The sequence below is a fragment of the Tamandua tetradactyla genome, chromosome 2, assembly GCF_023851605.1.
Source record: "Tamandua tetradactyla isolate mTamTet1 chromosome 2, mTamTet1.pri, whole genome shotgun sequence".
Classification (NCBI taxonomy): domain Eukaryota; kingdom Metazoa; phylum Chordata; class Mammalia; order Pilosa; family Myrmecophagidae; genus Tamandua; species Tamandua tetradactyla.
Window position 1 is genome coordinate 222785230 of NC_135328.1, and position 20428 is coordinate 222805657.

Sequence of the window (20428 nt, forward strand, 5' to 3'; positions counted from 1 at the left end):
GCCTGTACCAACCACCCAGGGTGGGGGCTTGGAAATGGAGTCCCGACCCCCTGAGGCCACTCTCACCTGTACGGGTGCTGGGCTGCCCCTTGTGGCCCAAGAGTGCACATGCCTCCAGGGGTGCTGCATGGAAACCCAGCAAGCAGGGCGGCCACGGGGCAGAGGCCGCCTGCGAGAAATCGGATGGGAATGTTCCAGAAAGGCCCAGAGGCCGGGGGTGGTGGTGTTATCACCACCCCCACCTCGGGGAGGCCAGGCACAGCCACTCCAGGGATGCCAGGGGCCCTGGAGGGGAAGGTGCCAGTGCCCAGCAGACAGCGCCAGGCTCTGGAGGAGGCTCTTTGGAGCTGAGGAGGGGTCCGCTTTCCTGTCCACAAAAGCATCATTTTCCAATGGGCCCAAGGGAACAAAGAATGACACCGCCTCGGAGACCGACCCCTGACCCCCTCTGCACTTCTCAGCTGAGCCGAGGACCCCCCCACAGCAGCCACAATCACCCAGAGGTGTCCACTCCAAAGCACTGGAATATTCTTTTATAAACATGACTACCTGATTTGAGGGTCCTAAAAAAATGTTTTCTGCAGAGCAAGAGTCCTCCCGAAGAGAAATAACTTCCCAATAACGCTAAACTTCCTAGATGGCTCTGGAGAAGTATGACTTTAACCAAGTTCAACTCTCCAGTCACTCTGGCCGCCCCGTCGGGCCGTTTTCCACAGCAGCTGGGGGAGTCGGAGGTGGGGGTGCCCCAAGCGCATCTCCTAAAGGCCGCAGGAGACTTTCTGTCTGGGCCTCGAGGGGCCCGGGCGGGCAGCTGTCGGGGAAGCCAGCGGGCGGGCGGGATTAGGGGAGGGGTGGGGCTTCCTGACACATGCTGGCACCTGCCGTGCCTGCTCCCCAGTGCCGGGTCACCGCGGCTCTCCTCTGCACCGGAGGCCTCCAGTCCCCTGCCTTTCCTGGGGCTTGGTGCTGACCAGAGGGGGACTGGCCAGAGCAGCCAGGAGACCAGGAGGCCCAGCCCCAGGGCTGTGCTGTCCAGACGGCTGCCCAGTGCTCTGTCTGGTCAGCTGGTGCCAGACTGGCCCAGGGTCCAGGCCCTGTCCCCTTGGGCCTGGGGGTGAATGAGCATCCAGATGGCGAAGGCCAAAGCAAAGTGGGGCGCCCCTCGCTGGCCCAAGACTCCAGGGCTCAAGTGTGCAGGAGGGCCTGGGGGCCCCACACCTCCAGGGGACCCCAGGCCACCCTGCGTTTCCAGCTCCCGGGTTCCCTTCCCAGAGCCCTGAATGAGGGGTGCCCAGAGAGGCCGAGGTGGTAGGCCTGGGTGGGGGAACCTGTCCGAGCAGGCCCCACAGGGGAGTGACATCTGCCTGTGGCACCCCCCTCCCAAAGACCCAGGCCCCGGAAGGTTGGGGGTGGCCCGGGAGGCCCCTGCAGGGGCAGCTGTGCCCAGGGCTGCAGGCCCGGGAGGGGCGTGGGGGTGCCTGAGCGTCTACTGCCACCGCGTGGTGAGCCTCCACGTCGGGGGGGGGGGGGGGCGGGCCCGCCGGGGCGTCCCTGGGCTCCCCCATGGCGCCCACTCCCTCCCTCAAGCTCGGGTTGCCTCTCTTCCTTAGGGACTCCGCCAGGGCCGGACGCCGCGGGGCGGAAAGTAGGGCCCCCGAACCTCCAGCACCCCCACTTCCTGCTCCTCCTCCTCCGAGGCCTGGGGCAGGGCTCCGGAGGAGGGAAGGGGCCCCTGGGGGTGGGAGACCCCGACGCTCTTCTGGGAGGGCAGCCGCCCCAGCCCCGCTGGAAAATGGCCTCCGCGGCGGCGACGGAAGCCGCCCAGCCTCAGTTTCCCCAAAGAGTGGGCTCCGGGGGCCTTCCGCTCCGACGGTCACGCGCGCCTGGGGCGCAGGGCGGCGAGGGGCCAGGCTGGGGTAGGCGTCCCCCAGGGTCGGGGTCTCCGCGGGCGGCTGGAGGCCGTGCGGGGGCGGGCCGGGGCGGGCCTCCCTCCACTTCCGCCGGACGCGTGCGCGCGGGGCGGGGGCGGCCGAGGGAGGCGCCGGGGGCGGGGCGCAGGCCGCGGCTCAGGCTGAGCCGCCGGAGGCCGCCCGCGGGCGACGGGGGAGACGGGCCGGGGGCGCGGGCTGGGTGCTCGCCCCACGCCCCCCACGCCGGTGCCTCCGCGCCCCGCCCTCGTGCGCGCCCCCGCTGAGCCCCCGCCCGACCCCCCCAGGCGCCCTCGGGACCCGTCGTGGTTCCTCGGCGACGCCGCGAGCGAGCGGGACCCGCTGTGGACCGCCCTGCTGCGCGCCGTGGGCGCCGACCCGAGCCCGGCGGGGGACCCGCTGCCGCCGCTGCCCGCCGCGCCGGGCCAGGTGGGGCCACGTGGGGCCTCCGGGGCGGGGGCGCGAGCCCGAGGCGGCGGGGCGGGCAGGCCGCGGTGGGGGGCGGGCCCCGACGACCTAGCCGTTTCGCAGGATCCCCGGCCCGGCCCGGAGCGCGAGGCACCCCCGGAAGTCTTCACGGTGGGTCCCCGGGCCTTTCTCTGGACGCCCCTGTCCCCGGCTCCAGGGGCCTCAGGGGGCCTGGCCCGCTCCTCCTCGCTGCCTTGCGCGGCGGGGCGGCACCCGGGTGCCCTGTCGGTGTCTTCGGCTTCGTCGCCCCGCCTTCACCCCACGCCTGAGCCGCCGAGGAGCTGCCGTCGGGGGAGGAGCCGCCGGCCCTGGAGAGCTGTCCCATGTGCCAGGCCCCCTTCGGGTCCACGTGAGTGTCCCCACCAGGCTCCCTGGGTGACTCAACCCTGTGGAAGCCACAGCCCTCATCCACAGGCCAAGGCCCCCCACCCGCTCAGCGCTGCCCAGTTGTGACCCCTTGAGGTAACGTTTTAGGGATAGAATGGGCCGAAGGGCAGGGCTCATGCTGCTGCCCGCCTTCCCGTGGCCCATGGCCTGGCTGCCAGCCGCCTGCCCTCCCCTGGGCTGCGGGGGCCTAGACTGCCCTGGCCCCACGCCCCCCAGCAGAGGCGGCCCCAATGGCCCCAGGTTTGCTGGGCTCCCAGGGCTCAGGTCGTCGACTCTTAAGAGAAAAGTCCCCGTCGCTGGTACCAAGGCGCCTCGTCCTTAGTGGACCCAATGGAGACATTCAGGTGTTGTCTTCTGAGTCCGGGGGATGGATTCTGATTCTGCCAAGGAGCTAGACGCCCGCTGTGCAGCATGGGGCTGTGGGCCTGCCCATCCCACGTGCCAGGAGCCCGAGCCCCAGCGAGTGACCCGCAGGCTGCGAGAGGCCCTTAGCAGCTGGGCGTGGCTGTCCCGGGGCACGCGGGTTAGGTTCCTCGGGTGGGGCAGGTTCCTCGGGGCGCCGCGGGCTCCGGGAGCAGACCCAGCTGCCGTCAGGACACACGGTCCTGAGTCCTCCCGGGAACTGCTCAGACGGCGCCTTTTCCAGCTGCGAGTCTCGGGTTCTGAAGTCGGGTGCGGGGCTCCCCCACGCTGCCCAGCGCTCCCAGCGCCAAGCCCCGAGGTCGGGGGTGGGAAGGCCACGTGCCCCTGAGGGTCTTCGGCCTGCGCTGTGCCAACAACACCGTGCTTTGTGCACGAGGGCGCGCGGCCGTGATCCTCCTGATTTAAATTTTACCTGACGCAGCCGCCGGTCCTGGGCGCAGGGAGGCAGTGCCCAACGATGCCCACAGGGCCCCACAGGCTTCCACGTCTGGCGTGTGCCCAGCACGCGGCCTTGTCCCACGGGCAGTCTAGGGGATGTGAGGGCGCCCAGGGCGGAGCTGGGCTTTGCGGGGTTGCCCCGCAGAGGCCCGCGCTGCCCCTCTCCCGTTCCCTGGGGACTTCCTGTCTTTGGGTCACCTGCGTTTCCAGGTAGGCTGAAAAGACTCCTGAGACAGGAAGGCCAGCCTGGCCTCGGCCTGTGGAGCAGTTGCTTGAGCAGCTCGAGTTCTGGCTGAGACCCTCGAGCTGAGCCATCGGCGACACTCAGGGCAGGTCCAGCTCAGCCTGTTGCCGCGAACGCCTCGATCGGACACGGGCCCCTGGGGTGCAGAGGTGGCCGGGGAGAAGGCGTGCCCCATGCCATCAGGGACGCCTGTTTCTGCGCTGATGCAGGGCGGGGCACGGCAGGAACCTTGGGCTAGAGGAATTGGGAGGGGCCCCTGTTAGTGGCTCTGATGGCATCTGGCAGCCACCCCGAAAACGGTTCACTTTGGCCTGTTCTTGGGGCTTCCTACAAGGGGACGGGTGCAGCACTGAACCCCAGGGGCTTGCCCGCAGCTGGGAACGCTGGAGCAGACAGACCAAGCTCAGGCCCCACCGCCCCTTGGTCACCTGACAGGGGCCGCCCAGCTCCTCTCCAGCAGCCGGCGGGGGGGCAGGCGGGACAGGCTGTGAGCTTTCTTCTAGGGGAGGCGGAACCTGTGCTCCGTCCCCTTCTGGGTGGCAGGAGGCCTGGGTGCTGATCGAGACTCAGTCCCGAAGCCACCACAGTGTGGGGAACTCGGCTGCCGCCCCGAGTTCAGGACTCACCCACTGGCCGAGCACTAAGGCAGGGAGCAGAGCAGGCCGGAGCAGGGAGGATGGCCAGACGCTTCCCAGGGGCTTCCCGCCAGGGCCGCCACCACAACGACTGGGCAGTGACCCCTCTGCTGGCCTGGGGATGTGCCAGGACACTGGTTCTGAGGATGCCTGGTGGCCTTGGGAATTTGCACTCAGAGCAGCATCTGCCAGGGGTGGGAAAGCTGTTGCCGGCCTCACCACAGCCTGGACCCTGATGGCGGCCAGGGTGCGAGGGGCAGTGGGGACCTGCCCGGCCTCAGCCCACTGCGTTCCACAGTGCCTGCGTTTGTGGTCTCTGCTTCTGCTGTGGTCTTTGCCTGCAGCTGTTGCTCGAGGCTGGTGGGACTGGCAGATCTGCCAGGAAGCGGGGTTCCTGGGGCCCCGGAGGGCTGGTTTCACCCCCCCATCTCATGCAGGTGGTCTGGGGTAGAAGTCGCATCCCTAGCAAGTGCCCCGTGTTTCCCAGCCCACTGCAAGGAACCTACAAGGACACTAAAGCAGCAGCTTGATTGGACGTTCGGCTGGGGTGGCCCAGGAAGTCCGTACAGCTTGGGGGTTGAGCTGTTTGCCTGTGGTCCCCAGACCCCTTTCTCAGCTGCAGCTTGTTGGGGTGTCGTGGGTTCACCCCGACTTCCACCTACATCAGCATTGGCCCTACAGCAGGGCACGAGGGCGGGTGAGGGACGCTCGTGGGAGGGGGCAGCAGTCAGCTCTCTCTGCGGGGGCAGTTGGGGTCAGTGTCCAGAGGGAAGGGTGAGGGCGTGTCTCTCCCCAGCGAGTGGGTGACCAGCTGTCCCCACCTGCAGAATGTCCCAGCTGGACGTTGATGGCCACCTCGCTCAGTGCTTGGCTGAAAGCGCCGAGGACATGGCATGCTGAAGTGGAGCCCGTGGACACCGCCTGCCTGGCCCCATCTCTCCCCTCGTCTGTCCCTGTGCCCACATGGCCTGGCTCTCTGTGCACCATGGCTGTTGCGTGGAGACGTGTCCATTAAAGGTGCCTCTCGGACACAGAGGCCGTCTGTCTTACATTGGGTCCTTTCTCACGTCTGCTCGAGGGCACAGGAGCCCCCGGCTGCGATCAGACGCACTGGTCAGTGACTTGCTGGGCAGTGACTTGCTGGGCAGGTTGGGGTGGCCCCCGTGTTGTGGCCGCGTATCCTCCATGTGCCCTGGGGCTGGCCTGCGGCTCAGGTGTTTGGCACGGAGGCACTTTCCTGTCCTCGACTGGCAGTTCTACGGCAGCGTGTCCTGGAACAGGGACTTACCCAAGGAAAGCCCTTGGGGGCTGGGGGGCAGCCATTGGCTGGCTGGGGTGATGCGGAGAGTCTTCAGACCTGGTAGGGGCGGGGAGACCAGGCATAATGTGGAAAGCCAAGATTAACGCGTCCTCCCAAAACAGCTTCCAAACCTTTGCCTTACGGAGAGGCCTCCCGTTGTGCCCGTGGCGGCAGCACAGGCGTTGCAGGGAGCTTTAGTAGAGGCGCCTCTCGCCCCCTCACACACTGACCTCGGTGCCCTCCCCACGGAGGGGACCCCTCGCCCCAGCCTTCGAGGACTGCAGAGACACAGACCGGTCTGCAGCTAGTTGCCAGTGTGAGAATTTCTTATTTTCAAACCATGTATAATTACATCGTTCAGTTTCTTTAATTTATAAAACAAATGTCTTCATGTAAAAATCCCCCCATGGTGAAGAGAGCGTGAGTCCCACGTGTGTACACGAGCAGCTTGTAGGTAAGCGCCTTCTGTTTGCATGTGTTCCCCGAGCAGATGCCCCGGGCTCTGCACCCTTTGCCGGCCACCAGCCCAAGGGACTGCACTCTGGGGCCTCGGGTCCCCCAGACGCCCCCAGGCTGGGCTTTAACACCCTCATGAGAGCCAGTCACCTCTCAGTGCCAATGTGGGGTCCTCTGGGTGTGGTGGCAAGCACGCTGGTTAAGATGAGGAGGGCTGGTAAACACGCCTCCCTGCCAGAAGCCTGGCTTGGGGGGGGGTCTCTCGGCTGGCACCTGGGCACTGTGACCTGGCACGGGTGGCCCCGTCTGTGGCACGGTGGTGCGGTGCCCGCGTCCTCACCTCATCTCCCGCCTGCCACTGGCCGCCAGTGGGGCCAGGCCCAGAAGCTGAGCATGTGCTGCGTGTGGGGCGCCCCCTCCCAGGTGAGCCCCTCCCACCCGCGCTGAAGGGACCTCCATCTGGAACCCCACGGGCTGGCCACGCCAAGCCGTCCCTGACCTGAGTGGCCTGCGGCCCCACGTGGGTGCCAGAGGCAGGGGTTGAGCTCCCTCAGGAAACGCAGCCGCGACGGGGAGTCACCTTTGCATGGAGGCTGGGCCCGTCACGGCCTCTCCCGAGCCCGGATTCTGGTGCCGCACCATTCGCGACAACATCCGACAGGATCTGGTATGTAACATAAGACATCACGTAGGCACTGCTTAGTGTTTTCAGAAATATATTTTGTGCAGCTTTAGCATCAGTTTTCTCTTTATGGTCTCCGGTGCTTTGGTGAAGCAGCGCATCGACGTCCCCGCGCCAACTCCTGGTGCAGCCCTGGCTGGCGGCGAGGGAGGCGCTTGGCGAGGAGCCACCACGGGGACTTACCGGGCCTGGGAAGCGCCCCGCATCCGCGAGACTCCTTTGCTGCACGTGTCCCCTCAGGCACTTAGGCTCCTGTCCCCCAGCCTACATCCTGACTGCTCGCTCATCGGACCCGGCCGCTGCGGGCTCGTCAGCAGGGATACTTGCGGAAAAAAGGCATCAAAAGGAAGCTTCGACATAGGTACACTTTATTCCTTAGGACATTACACGGTAGCCCTGGTGCGCGCCGGCACCGCGAGTCCTGCCTCCGGGCCGCGGGTGTCCTCTCCCCGACGCGGGGTGGCTTCCTGGGCGCGCAGCCCGCCCGGGCCCGGCCGGGCCTCCTCCCCGTGGCAGCGAGCGTCCGGCTGGCCCGCCTGCCTAGTGCCTGGCCTGGCATGCACACGCCACGGTGAAGGGTAAAGCTGCGGAGCCGCCCGCGCGTCTGTCCCGCCGGACCTCACACGGACTCTTCCGTGGACAGCAGCAGCGGGTTGATGTACTCGAAGCCCTCGAACTCGGACTGGTCTATCCGCTTGATGACGTCCCTAAGGGGGGAGGGGGAGGCACCGTGGGCTCTCAGCTCACTGACACGCCGCACGCTGCACCCACGGGAGGGACCCGGCGGGGGGCGCGGGCCGGGAGGGGCTGTGGCCGTGCGGCTGGACTCACTCGTCGTCCGGGGTCAGCTGCACAGGCTCGCTGGTGAACTGCGTGTCGAAGTTGTCCAAGCCATAGTCGTCCGTTATCTGCGGCTGGAAGGGGGGGAGGGCCTGCTTCTTCTCCAACTGGGAATGGACACCAGAGAGAGCAGGTCAGAACTGCGGCTGCAAGTCACGTGAGACACAGCAAGCCGGTGTTTAACCGTGTGTGGTGCTGGAATTCCTACATGTTTCCCAAAAGACCAGTAAAAGCCGGGAAGAAGATACTCAGGGTCTGAAAATTCTATCAGAGCTAAAAATGTTCAGAAGTCCCTCACGCGGTCATGCTGGCGACAGGCTGCCCATCCTTCTTCCAGGAGGACTGGACTGAGCAGGGGCTGCTGCCCGCAGGGGCCGCCTGGGATCCGCCGCCTTCCTGGGGTGGTGCTGGCTGCTGTCCCCGCCCAGCCTGAGGCCATGTGGGGACACTCAGGAGGCCTGCCCGCAGCGTGAGGACGTGCTGCTAATAACAAGGTCCCACCAGGGCATCGGGAGCAACTGCAGCACCAGCGCAGGGAGCCTGGGGCACTGAAAGAGACCCTTGCGCAGCTTTGAGGCCAGGGGAAGTGGCGCATGTTTCCACGGTAAGTGAGGTGGAGGAAGCTGGGGTGTTGCAGAGGTGGATATGTCCATCTACATGACACCGGGGGCAGCTGGTCACCGGGGGCATCTGTTCCAGGTCATGGGCAGAGACGTTTGTCTCCTGTGGTTGAGCCAGTGTCCAGAGGGGAGTGAGGGTGAGGGATGAAGGATCCCTGCTGTCGCGTGTGGGTGGGGGGCAATCAGGACGGCCCTTGTTGGGGGTGTGGCCAGCTGAGAGCAAGGTAACAGAGGGGTGAGAAGAGCCACACCTCCACCAGCCTTAATGGCAGTGAAGAGAGGGGCCCCGGCTTCCAAGCCCTGTGGAGCCCACGCGGTGCTTAGTGTTCCTTTTCCTTGGCCAGGTTGGTTTCGGACACAAAGGCTGTGGTGCTTATTTACTTTCCACACTGAGGCCCCTCTAGAGGCACTGGGGCCATTCCGGTGACCTTTGGGGTGGGGGTGGGGCACGCCTCAAAGCTGGTTCCAGTTTGTCTTCCAAACTTGAAGACAAGACCATGGAAACTATTCAGTGTGAGGAGGATCATGACAAGAAACAAACCGAGTCTGAGGGGCCTGTGGGTCACTGTCGGGTGTGGCCATGTACACTTCCTAGGAGTTGCGGGGACAGAGAGAGAGAAAGGGGCAGAGAAGGGGTTTGGAGACACGATGGCCCACAGTCCAATCTGATGAAAGACGTGACCACCACAAGGAGGAAGCTCAGTGGCCTCCAAGCAGGACAGACGCTCAGGTCCTCACCAGACACGGTAATAGTGGAACACAAAAATCCAGAGACAAGGGGAGGAGGCTGGAAGCAGCCAGAGATAATGACATACAAGGGATCCCCAAGAGATTAAGAGTAGAATTTTCATCAGAATCCATAGAGGCCAGAAAACAGTAGGATGGTATATTTCACCTCATTAAAGAAAAAACCGTCAACCAAGAATTCTGTATCTGGCAAGATTACCTTTCAAAACTAAAGGAGAAATTAAGACATTTACAGATGAACAGAAGCTGAAAGTTCATTAGCAGAAGACCTGCTCTACAAGAAATGCTAAGGAAGTCCTTCAGGCTGAAACAAAGGACACAGCAACTCAAAGCCACCTGAAGAAATAAAAAATGTTGGTGTCATGGTCAGGTTCATGTGTCACCTTGGCCAGGTGGTGGTGCCTGTTTGTCTGGTTGGGCAAGTGCTGGCCTGTCTGTTGCGATGAGGACATTTCATAGACTAAAATCATGATCACGTCAACTGCATCCACAGCTGACTCCATTTGTAATCGGGCAAGGGGAGTGTCTTCTTCAATGAGTGATGCTTAATCTAATCACTGAAAGCCTATTAAGGAGAATTTAGAGGAGAAAGGCTCTTCCTGCTTCAGCCAGCGAGCCTCTCCTGTGGAGTTCGTCCAGACCCTCCATCAGAATCGTCGGCTTCACAGTCTGCCCTGTGGATTTTGGACTCTGTGTTCCCGTGGTCATGTGAGACACTTTTATAAATTTTATATTTGCAAGCATTCCCTGTTGATTCTGTTTCTCTAGAGGACCCTAATTAATAGGGTTTAAAAGTAATTTCATAGGCAAATACAAAATCCTGTTATCATTGTACTTTTAGAATTGTAATTGTCTTTTTCCTCCTTATAGAAAATGTATAAAATAACACTTAGAACCTATGTTAATTGGCAGACTACAAAGATATGGTCTTAGACAATACAGATGTAAAGGGGGAGGGAGGGCAGTAAATAGGAGTGGAGAGTTGGTGTAGTCTGAAACCAGGCTGGCACTAGTGGAAGGAGGGTGTTACTAATTCAAGATGCTCACTGTAATTACTGAGTAACCACTAAGAAAATAAATAAAAATAGAAAAGGAGAGAAAAAGGAAATCAAATTGGGGCACCAGAAAAAAGCAAATAAATACAAAAAAATGCAGTAATTCAGTCTAAAAAGATTAGAGAAGACAAAGGATATTAAATATTGAGAAAAGATTCAGTCCAGCAAGAAGATATCACAATTATTAACGAACACACACCTCACAAGAGAGCCCCAAAACACATGAAGCAAATCGGACGGAACTGAAGGGAGAAGTAAGACAGTTCTGCAATAGCAGAGACTTCAACACCTACTTCCGATAGTTGATGGAACAGATAAGCAGGAGATCAAGAAGGAATAGAGAGCTTGAATAACACTATTACCCAGTTGGATCTAATGGTCATAGACAACATGTCATCGTACAACAGAATACATTTCTCAAGTACCTTGGAACATCCAGGATAAACCACATGTTAGGCCACAAATCAAGTCTTAGTAAATTTAGAAATACCGAAATCATGCAAAATATATTTTTGGACCATGTGTTGGTTTGAAATTGTTATGCATCCCCAGAAAAGCCATGTTCTTTTAATCCAATCTCGGGGCAGAGTTGGGTGGGACCTTTTGATTGGGTTGTTTCTATGGAGATGTGACCCCACCCATTCAAGGTGGGTGTTAATCTGTTTACTAGAGTCCTTTCAGAGGAGGACATTTTGGAGAAAGCACGGAAGCTTGAAGACAGAAAAGATGTCCCAGGAAATGCTAAACTAAGAGATGAAATCCAGAGTTTGCCCCAGAGACATTAGGGGAGGACCCTGGAATCAGAAGCTGAAAGCAACAAACTGGGATCAAGGACCAGCAGACGCCAGCCATGTGCCTTCCCAACTGACAGGGGGTTCCAGATGCCAGCAGCCTTTCTTCAGAGGCTGGGCATCATCTTGTTGATGCCTTAATTTTGACATTTTCATGGCCTTAGGACTGTAAATATATAACCAAATAAATTCCCTTTATAAAAGCCAATCCATTTCTGATCTGCACTCTGGCAGCACTAGGAAACCGAACAGACCACAGTGGAGTGAAGCTAGAAATCAATAACAGAAGGAAAATTGGAAAATTTAGATGTCAGAATTAAACAATATGCTGTTTAATATGCTGTTTAACAACCAGTGGGTCAAAGAAGAATTCAAAAGGGAAATTAGGAAACATCTTGAGATTAGTGAAAAGAAAAACACTACATATTAAAACAAGTTATGCAGCAAAGGCAGTACTCAGAGGGAAATTTATAGCTCTAAATGTCTATGTTTAAAAAAAAACAAGAAAGATCACAAATCAATGGCCTGATTCACATCTAAAGCACAAGAAGAGCAAACTAAACCCAAAGTTAGTAGGAGAAATAAATAGTAAATAAAATGATATACAGAACCAAGAAACAATATATAGAATCAACAAAACCAAAAGTTGGTTTTTGAAAAGATCAACAAAATTGACATCATTTTAGCCAGAATGACAAAGAAAGAGAGGATATAAATAACAAATCAGGAATGACAGTAGGGACATTACTATCAACCTTACAGAATTAAAAAGGATTATAAGAGGGTACTATGAACAATTATATGCCAGCGACTTAGAAAAGCTAGATGAAAATGGGCAATTCCCAGAAACATGAAAAATTGTCTAAGCTGGTGCAAGAGTAAATAAAAAATCTCAACAGACCTGTAACAAGTACAGAGATTGAATCAGTAACCAGAAGCCTCCCAACAAAGAAAAGTCCAGGACTAGATGGTTTGACTGCTGAATTCTGCTGAACATTTAAAGCAGATTTAGGGGTATGTGGCCAATATGGCGGCTTAGCAGTGTGCACGTCTTAGTTCGTCCTCCAGAACAACTACTAAATAACCAGAAACAGTACAGAACAGCTCCTGGAGCCACATCAGTGAGCAGACACACAGCATACCCCAGTCTGGACCGGCTGCGAGCTCCCCCAGTACCATGAGTTCCCCAAGCCACCGCCCCTCCCCCACAGGCTGCTTCCCAGAGGGGAAAGGAAAGGAAATTTACCAGCAGCAGGGACTGAGCACAATTAAACGCCAATTGTGGAATTAACAAATTCTGACTACTAAAAATAGGCCCCCAGCTCAGGTGAACCTGGTCAAGGCGGAGGTCGCTCATTGGGCAGGCTGCAACTGCCCCAGGTATAGGCAGAAACGGGCTGCCTTCAGGGCTTGTCTCCAGCCTGCGCCTTCCCCAGGGGAGGGGATGAAGCCCAACTCAGGTGGAATCCCTCTCTCAAGGAATTCAGACACCAGGGTTTCGCAATTTGAAGCCATCAAAACCAGCCTACAACCTCTCCTGTGTCTCCACCACGCCCCCAGCCAAAGCTAAAGATGCTGCAACATCTTTTGCTGGTGGGACCTGCAGTCAGACAAGCACCACATACTGGGCAGGATAAGAAAAACAAAGCCCAGAGACTTCACAGGAAAGTCTTTCAACCTGCTGGGTCTCACCCTTAGGGAAGACTGATGCAGGTGACTCCTTCCCCCTGATAGGAGGCCAGTTTAGTCTGGGAAAACCCAACTGGAGTCTATAATACCTACGTAGACCCTCCTAAGGGTGGGGAGGGAAAAGGCACCATACAAGCAGGGCAAGAAACAAGAAAACACGAACTGAAAAATTATCCTCTGTTAAACAAAACCTAAGCTAGAGGTCCATAAAAAGCTGAACCGAAGGTCAAAGAACAGATAGACAACAAATTCATTTAGCAAGAAAACCCTAGGTAAGAGAAGTGAAAGCAATCTCCAGAATAAACTAATAAAGGTAATTAAATATCTAGATGCCAGCAAAAAATAACAAATCACACCAGGAAAACTGAAGACATGGCCCAGTCAAAGGAACAAACCAATAGTTCAAATGAGATACAGGAGCTGAAACAATTAATTCAGAATATACAAACAGACATGGAAAACCTCATCAAAAACCAAATCAATGAATTGAGGGAGGATATGAAGAAGGCAAGGAATGACCAAAAAGAAGAAATGGAAAGTCTGAAAAAAATCACAGAACTTATGGGAATGAAAGGTACAATAGAAGAGATGAAAAAAAAAAAATGGAAACCTACAATGGTAGATTTCAAGAGATAGAGGTTAGGATTAGTGAACTGGAGGACAGAACATCTGAAATCCAACAAGAAACAGAAACTATAGGGGAAAAAAATGGAAAAATATGAGTAGGGACTCAGGGAATTGAATGATAATATGAAGCGCACAAATATACGGGTTGTGGGTGTCCCGGAAGGAGAAGAGAAGGGAAAAGAAGGAGAAAAACTAATGGAAGAAATTATCACTGAAATTTCCCAACTCTTATGAAAGACCTAAAATTACAGATCCAAGAAGTGCAGCGTACCCCAAAGAGAATAGATCCAAATAGATGTTCTCCAAGACACTTACTAGTCAGAATGTCAGAAGTCAAAGAAAATGAGAGGATCTTGAAAGCAGCAAGAGAAAAAGCAATCCATCACATACAAGGGAAACCCAATAAAACTATGTGTAGATTTCTCAGCAGAAACCATGGAGGCGAGAAGACAGTTGGGATGATATATTTAAATTACTAAAAGAGAAAAACTGCCAACCAAGAATTCTATACCCAGCAAAATTGTCCTTCAAAAATGAGTGAGAAATTTAAACATTTTTAGACAAAAAATCACTGAGAGAATTTGTGACCAAGAGACCAGCTCTGCAAGAAATACTAAAGGGAGCACTAGAGACAGATACAAAAACAAAAGAAAGAGGTGTGGAGAAGAGTGTAGAAAGAAGGGAAATTAGATATGACATAAAATCCAAAAGGCAAAATGGTAGAAGAAAGTACTACCCATACAGTAATAACACTAAATGTTAATGGATTGAACTCCCCAATCAAAAGACATAGACTGGCAGAATGGATTAAAAAACAGGATCCTTCTATATGCTGTCTACAGGAAACACATTTTAGACCCAAAGATAAACATCGGTTGAAAGTGAAAGGTTGGGAAAAGATATTTCGTGCAAATAACAACCTGAAAAGAGCAGGAGTAGCTATACTAATATCCAACAAATTAGACTTCAAATGTAAAACAGTTAAAAGAGACAAAGAAGGATACTATCTACTAATAAAAGGAACAATTAAACAAAAAGACATAACAATCATAAATATTTATGCACCGAACCAGAATGCCCCAAAATACATGAGGCAAACACTGCAAACACTGAAAAGGGAAATAGACACATCTACCATAATAGTTGGAGACTTCAATTCCCCACTCTCATCAGTGGACAGAATATCTAGACAGAGGATCAATAAAGAAACAGAGAATTTGAATATTACAATAAATGAGCCAGACTTAACAGACATTTATAGGACATTACACCCCACGACAGCAGGATACACCTTTTTCTCAAGTGCTCATGGATCATTCTCAAAGATAGACCATATGCTGGGTCACAAAGGAAGTCTCAACAAATTTAAAAAGATTGAAATCATATAAAACAGATTTAAAAATCATATAAAACAGATTTAACACCAATCCTTTTCAAACTCTTCCAAAATAAGAGAAGAGGAGGAATTACTTCCTAACTCATTCTATGAGGCCAACATTACCTTCATACCAAAGCCATATATATATATATGGCATATAGATACAAAATTCCCCAATAAAAGACCGGCAAACCAAATCCAACAATATGTTAGGATATATCCCATGGCAAAGTGAGATTTACTCCCAGAAAGCAAGGATGGTTCAACACAAGAAAATCAATGTAATACACCAAATTAATAAAGCAAAAACAACCCATGATCAACTCAATGGATGCAGAAACCAGTACTCTTTCTTGATAAAAACACTAGGGAAACTAGAAATAGAAGGAAACACCCTCAAGTTAAAAGGGGCATATTTGCAAAGCCCATAGCTAATATCATACTGAATGGTGAAAGCCTGAAAGCTTCTCCTCTAAGATCAGGAGCAAGATAAGGACACCCACTGCCACCACGGTAATTTAACACTGCACTGGAAGTTCCAGCCGCAGCAGCAAGGCAAGAGAAAGAAAGAAAAAACATCCAAATTGGAAAGGAAGAAGTCAAATTATCCCTGTTCACAGATGGCATGATCCGATAGATAGAATATCTAGAAAATCCTCAAGAAAACTACTAGAACTAATAAATTCAGCAAAGTTGAATGATACAGGATAAACACATGGAAGTCAGTTGTGTTTCTATACACCACCAGTGAACAGCCTGAAAAGGAAATTAAGGAAACAGTTCCATTTACAAAAGCAACTACATGAGTAAGATATCCAGGAAAAAATATAACCAAGGAAGTGTGCTGGTTTGAAACTGTTGTATACCCCAGAAAATCCATGTTCCTTAATCCTCGTTCAATATTATTGGGTGGTGGTTTAGTTTGCTAAAGCTGCCAGAATGCAACATACCAGACATGGATCAGCTTTTAGTAAAGGGATTAATTTAGTTACAAGTTTATAGTTCTTCAGGGGGAAGGAAGCTGGGTTTCTCTGTCACATGGGAAGGCACACAGTGATGTCTGCTGGCCGTCTACTCCCGGCTTCTGGGTTCCAGTGGCTTTCCCCAGGGCAATTCCTTTCTGCAGCTCCAGAAGTCAGGGCCGAGCTGTGAGTGCTGAGATGAGGTGACCTCTCTTCTGACCTCTCTCTTTTAAGCCTCTAGCTAGTTAAATGAAGCATCACTTATTGCGGAAGGCACCCCCACCCCCCACCCCTTGGCCGATGGCAGATGTAGTGAGCCATAGATGAGTTTCATGTGCTGATGATTTAAGTCCACAGCCACAGAACAGCAGGGCATTGTCACCTGGCCAGGTTGGCACCTGAACCTGTCATAGGTGGGATCTTTTCGACTCAGTTGTTTCCGAGGAGATGTGTCATGCACAGCTGTGGTGGACCTTCTGATTAGGTGGTTTCGTGGAGACGTGTCTCCACCCATTCAAGGTAGGTCACTTACTGGAGTTCTTTAAGAGGGAAACATTTTGGAAAAAGCTTCAGCACTCAAACAGCCAGAGACCTTTGGAGATGCAGAAGGAAAAAGCCCCTGGGGAAGTTGCCAGGAGTGGAATTAGCTATGCGCCTTCCCAGCTGACAGAGAAACCCCAAAAGTCATTGGCCCTTTCTTGAGTCGAGGTTTCTTTCTCTGGTTGTCTTAGTTTGGACATTTTCTTAGCAACTTAATAAATTACCTTTTTTAAATAATCAGTCCATTCCATGGATATTGCATTCCAGCAGCTTTAACAAACCAAAACCGGAGGTGAAAGACTTGTACACTGAGAACTACAAAACACTGCTGAAAGAAATTAAGGAAAACCTAAATAAGTGGAAAGACATCCCATGTTCATGGACTAGAAGACTTAACTACAGATGTCTATTCTGCCTAATGTGATCTGAATATAATCTCTATCAAAATTCCAACAGCCTTGTTTGCAGATACGGGAAAGCCGATCATCAAATTCATATGGAGCTGCCAATGGCCTAAAAAGCCAACAGTCCTTCAAAGGAACAAATTTGGAGACTCACCCTTCCTGACTTCAAAATTTACTACACAATTAAAACAGTGTGGTACTGGCAGAAGACCAATGGAATAGAATTGAGAGTCCAGAGTTAAATGCACACATCTGTTGCCAGTTGCTTTTTGACCGGCGTGCCAAGACTAATCAATGAGGGAAAGAACAGTTTCTTCAACAAATGGTGCTGGGACAACTGGAAATCCATGTGCAAAGGAATGAATGTGGACTCTTACCTCTCTCCATATACAAACATTAATTCAGAATGGATCCAAGACCTAAATAGAAGAGCTGATAGTATAAAAAAATATTGCAAGAAAGCATAAGGAAATATCTTTAGGACCTTGTAGTTGGCGATGGGTTTTTCGATTTTACACCAAAAGCATGAGCAATGAAAGAAAAAATAGATAAATGAGAGGGAATTCATCAAAATAAAAAGTTTTGTCCATCAAAGGACATTAGCAAGAAAGTGAAAAGACAAATTATAGAATGGGACAAAATATTTGGAACCCATATATGTGATCAAGGGTCTAATATTCAGAATATATAAAGAAGTCCTACAGCTCAACAACAAAAAGACAAACAATCCAATTAAAAAAAATGTTCCAAGGATTTGAATAGACATTTCTCTGAAGATAACACTGAAATGGCGAGCAAGTATGTGGAAAGATACTCAAAGTACTATAGCCATTAGAGGAATGCAAGTTAAAAGTACTGGTTACCACTTCACACCACTCGGATGATTACTGTTAAAAAACTAAAATTACAAGTGTTGGGGAGGATGCAGAGAAACAGGAGCCCACGCTTTGTTGGTGATGATGTAAAATGTGCATCCACTGTGGAAGGGAGTCTGCGTTTTCTAAAAAAATTAAACATAGAATTACTCTATGTAATAATAATAGTAATAATAGCAATTCCAGTCTGAGGTATATGCCCACAGGAACTGAAAACAGGGGCTTGGGCAGGCATTTTCAGACCAATGCTCATTGTAGCAGTGTTTATAACTGCCCAAAGCTAGAAGCAATCCAAGTGTCCATCAACAGATGAATGGATAAAAAACAAACCGATATATCCATACACTGGAATATTATTCAGTTGTAAAAAGAAGTGGAGTGCATAGTACCACACGCTACCACACAGATGGTCCACACTACCACACAGAAAGCACAAAAAAGCACACGGATGGCACACGCTACCACACAGATGGTCCACACTATCACACAGGAAGCACACGCTACCACATGATAGCACACACAGTCACACAGAAAGCACACTACCACACGGATGGCACACGCTACCACACAGATAGTCCATGCTACCACACGGATGGTCCACGCTACCACACAGAAAGCACATACAACCACATGGATGGCACACACTACCACATGACAGCACACACAACCACACGGATGAACCTTGAAGCCGTCACGTTGAGTGAAACAAGCCAGACACAAAGGACCATATCCTATGGTTTGTCTGATCTGAAATACTCAGAATAAGCAAATTCATAGAAAAGAAATCAGAAAGGGGTGCTGTCAGGGGCCATGGGAGTTGTTATTATCATGGATTTTGGTTCAAAAGGATAAAAAATCGATGTGAAAGTAGATGGTGGCGATAGGTATTGAACACTTCAGCACACAGACACGGGGGGCTGCTGTTCAGCCTCCAAGAGCAAGACCCTGGCACGCACCATCATGGATGAGCCTCAAAGACATTGACAGCCAGACGCAGAAGCTCCAGGATTATCTGCTCTCGCCGCAAAGAAATAATAGAATTCGCAAATCCAGAGACTCAGAATCTAGAATACAGGTTACCAGGGCTGGGCAGGGGCAGGGGGACGACGGAAGGGGCAGTTAAGGCGTGCGGTGTCCCTATTTGGGATGACAGAGAAGCTCTGCTGGGGGGATGTGGTGACAGCGGCACAACACTGGGGACGCCATTGGCAGCAGTAACGCGTCCAGACGTCGTTAAAAGGGGAGATTTGAGGGTGTGTGTATGCTACCAGAGTAAAAGTCTAACACACATAGTACAACACAGCGAACCCTCGTGGAAATGATGGACTATGGTTACTAGTACAATTATTAAAAGCTCTTTCATGAACTGTAACAAATGTACCACACTAATGCAAGGTGTTAATAGCAGGGGGCATGCAGGACTTGGCATTTTATGCGTGATTTTCCTGTAAACCTACAGCTTCTCTAATTAATAAAAGCGAGAGCTATAGGAAAGACGACCTTTGTACTGAAGCTGCAGAGAACTTGGCGAAACTGAGTTCTGACACTGGATGGCAGGGAGAACTTGAGAGAGATGTGCTCGGCTATTTAGCTGAGGAGGTGTATGGGCTAAGTGTGGAAAGTGTGGCCGGGCTTCTCGTGGCCGCGTATAGGACGATGCGAGAGGAAAGAGATGAGCTGAGAACTGAACTCCTGGGCACAAAGAAACCAGAACTTGGCTGTGTGGACAATTCCAAGCCTATGCCCCAGCACGCCCTCGGGCCAGAGGCCGCTGCACCAGGACTTCTGAGCTTCCAGAAAGTGGGTTCCAGAACAGGGCTTGGAGCCATGTGGCCATTTCAGGGGAGTGAGGTTTGGAAGTGCAGTTATCCGGAAAGATCTGTGGAAAATCCTGCCATCTGACTGTCTGGGCCCCTATGACCGGCATGCAAAGCTGATGGGGGGGTCTGCAAAACTCATATGAGCAGAACCACTGTTGGTCTGCACGGAAAGGGACAAGAAGGGACCAAGTGAAGGAAGAGCAGCTTCGAGGGCAGAACCCTGGAAGCCGAGGTCTGGATGGAAGACATCTCCTGGGGCCAGGAGAGCGGGCCTCCCGTGTGTGTGAGCAGGGCAGGGGCACCCCTGCACTTGCAGGGGGGAGGGTTTCTGCCCTGGTGCTTGGGGGGGGCAGGCCTTGCACCCACTGTGGAGGGAGTGTGCTTGCACCCACTGTTTGGAGGGGGGGTGTCTGCGCCTCGGCATCCGGGAGAGGTGGGAGAGCCTGGCTGCCACCCCAGTGGTCTCGGTGGGGGAGGGGGCTTCACCCCAGTGTGTGGAGAGCATAGCCATTGGGCAAGCACTGGGAAGGGGTGGGCCCAGGGGACAAAACCTTGATCCGTAGATGACTCTCAGACCTCAAAATCTAGAAGCATTTGCCCTGCTGAATTCTGGACTTGTTTGGGACCCGCGGCCCTGTTTTCCTTCTGAGTTTCCTCTATGGGAATGGAGACGCTTATCCTATCCCGGTCCCTCCTTTGTATCTGAAAGCAGCTAAGTTGTCCTGCAGGCTTCCCAGGCCCGCAGATGGGGGTTCTGTCCCAGGACAGCCTGCGTGTGGCCCATTTCAGTGGGACTATGTTTTCTGAGCTGGTTCTGAAGCAACTCCAGGCCCTGGGAAGCTTGTGGTGGGGTGAGTGCATTTTGCGTGCAGAAAGAACGTGTTTTAGGGTTCGGAGGATGGAATGTGGTGGCGATTGTACGTGCCCCAGTTCCCCCTGTGGGTGTGGTTGCTCGGGAGAGGACCTCAGCCCCTGGGCCCAGCTCACAGGGTTAGTGAAAGCCCTACAGGGAGGCCCTGGAGCAGCCAGTGGCTGGAGGCCTTGGGGCTGGGAGAGGGGAGGCGGGGGGGGGCACTGCATGCGGCACCCCCCAGGGAAGTCAAGGCCAGGCAGGCGGCA

General features: G+C 53.3%; 3 protein-coding genes across 6 annotated transcripts in view; 2 read left to right on the forward strand and 1 right to left on the reverse strand.

The window, feature by feature from the left end:
* The first annotated feature begins 1563 nt into the window (after window positions 1-1563).
* Window positions 1564-5648, forward strand: FAAP20 (FA core complex associated protein 20). The gene is made up of 5 exons (XM_077130968.1): window positions 1564-1645; window positions 1698-1916; window positions 2086-2357; window positions 2460-2745; window positions 5351-5648. Exons 1-5 carry the CDS (start codon window positions 1564-1566, stop codon window positions 5536-5538), a joined length of 1047 nt encoding a protein of 348 aa, XP_076987083.1. The 3' UTR covers window positions 5539-5648.
* Window positions 5649-6767: 1119 nt separating this feature from the next.
* Window positions 6768-8048, forward strand: LOC143675033 (uncharacterized). Its single transcript, XM_077151557.1, has 2 exons — window positions 6768-6946; window positions 7058-8048. The coding sequence occupies exons 1-2, from the start codon at window positions 6866-6868 to the stop codon at window positions 7541-7543; spliced, it is 567 nt and encodes a 188-aa protein (XP_077007672.1). The 5' UTR covers window positions 6768-6865; the 3' UTR covers window positions 7544-8048.
* PRKCZ (protein kinase C zeta) overlaps window positions 7313-20428 on the reverse strand; it is a 116494-nt gene continuing 103378 nt past the window's right edge. For all 4 annotated transcript variants that reach the window (XM_077151554.1, XM_077151556.1, XM_077151553.1 and 1 more), the window contains 2 exons: window positions 7793-7908; window positions 7313-7668 (listed from right to left, as the gene is read on the reverse strand). In XM_077151554.1, the coding sequence (XP_077007669.1) occupies window positions 7581-7668; window positions 7793-7908 (204 nt within the window). In that variant the 3' untranslated portion in view covers window positions 7313-7580. The remainder of the gene's footprint in view (window positions 7669-7792; window positions 7909-20428) is intronic.

Bases quoted from the DNA above. Each gene is read 5' to 3' on its own strand.
- FAAP20 (XM_077130968.1), top strand. From the start codon at position 1,564: ATGGCGCCCACTCCCTCCCTCAAGCTCGGGTTGCCTCTCTTCCTTAGG. The intron at 1,917-2,085 runs GTAGGCGTCCCC...GAGCCGCCGGAG, and splicing joins CGGCGAGGGGCCAGGCTGGG to GCCGCCCGCGGGCGACGGGG. The intron at 2,358-2,459 runs GTGGGGCCACGT...GCCGTTTCGCAG, and splicing joins TGCCCGCCGCGCCGGGCCAG to GATCCCCGGCCCGGCCCGGA.
- LOC143675033 (XM_077151557.1), top strand. From the start codon at position 6,866: ATGGAGGCTGGGCCCGTCACGGCCTCTCCCGAGCCCGGATTCTGGTGC. The intron at 6,947-7,057 runs GTATGTAACATA...TTGGTGAAGCAG, and splicing joins ACAACATCCGACAGGATCTG to CGCATCGACGTCCCCGCGCC.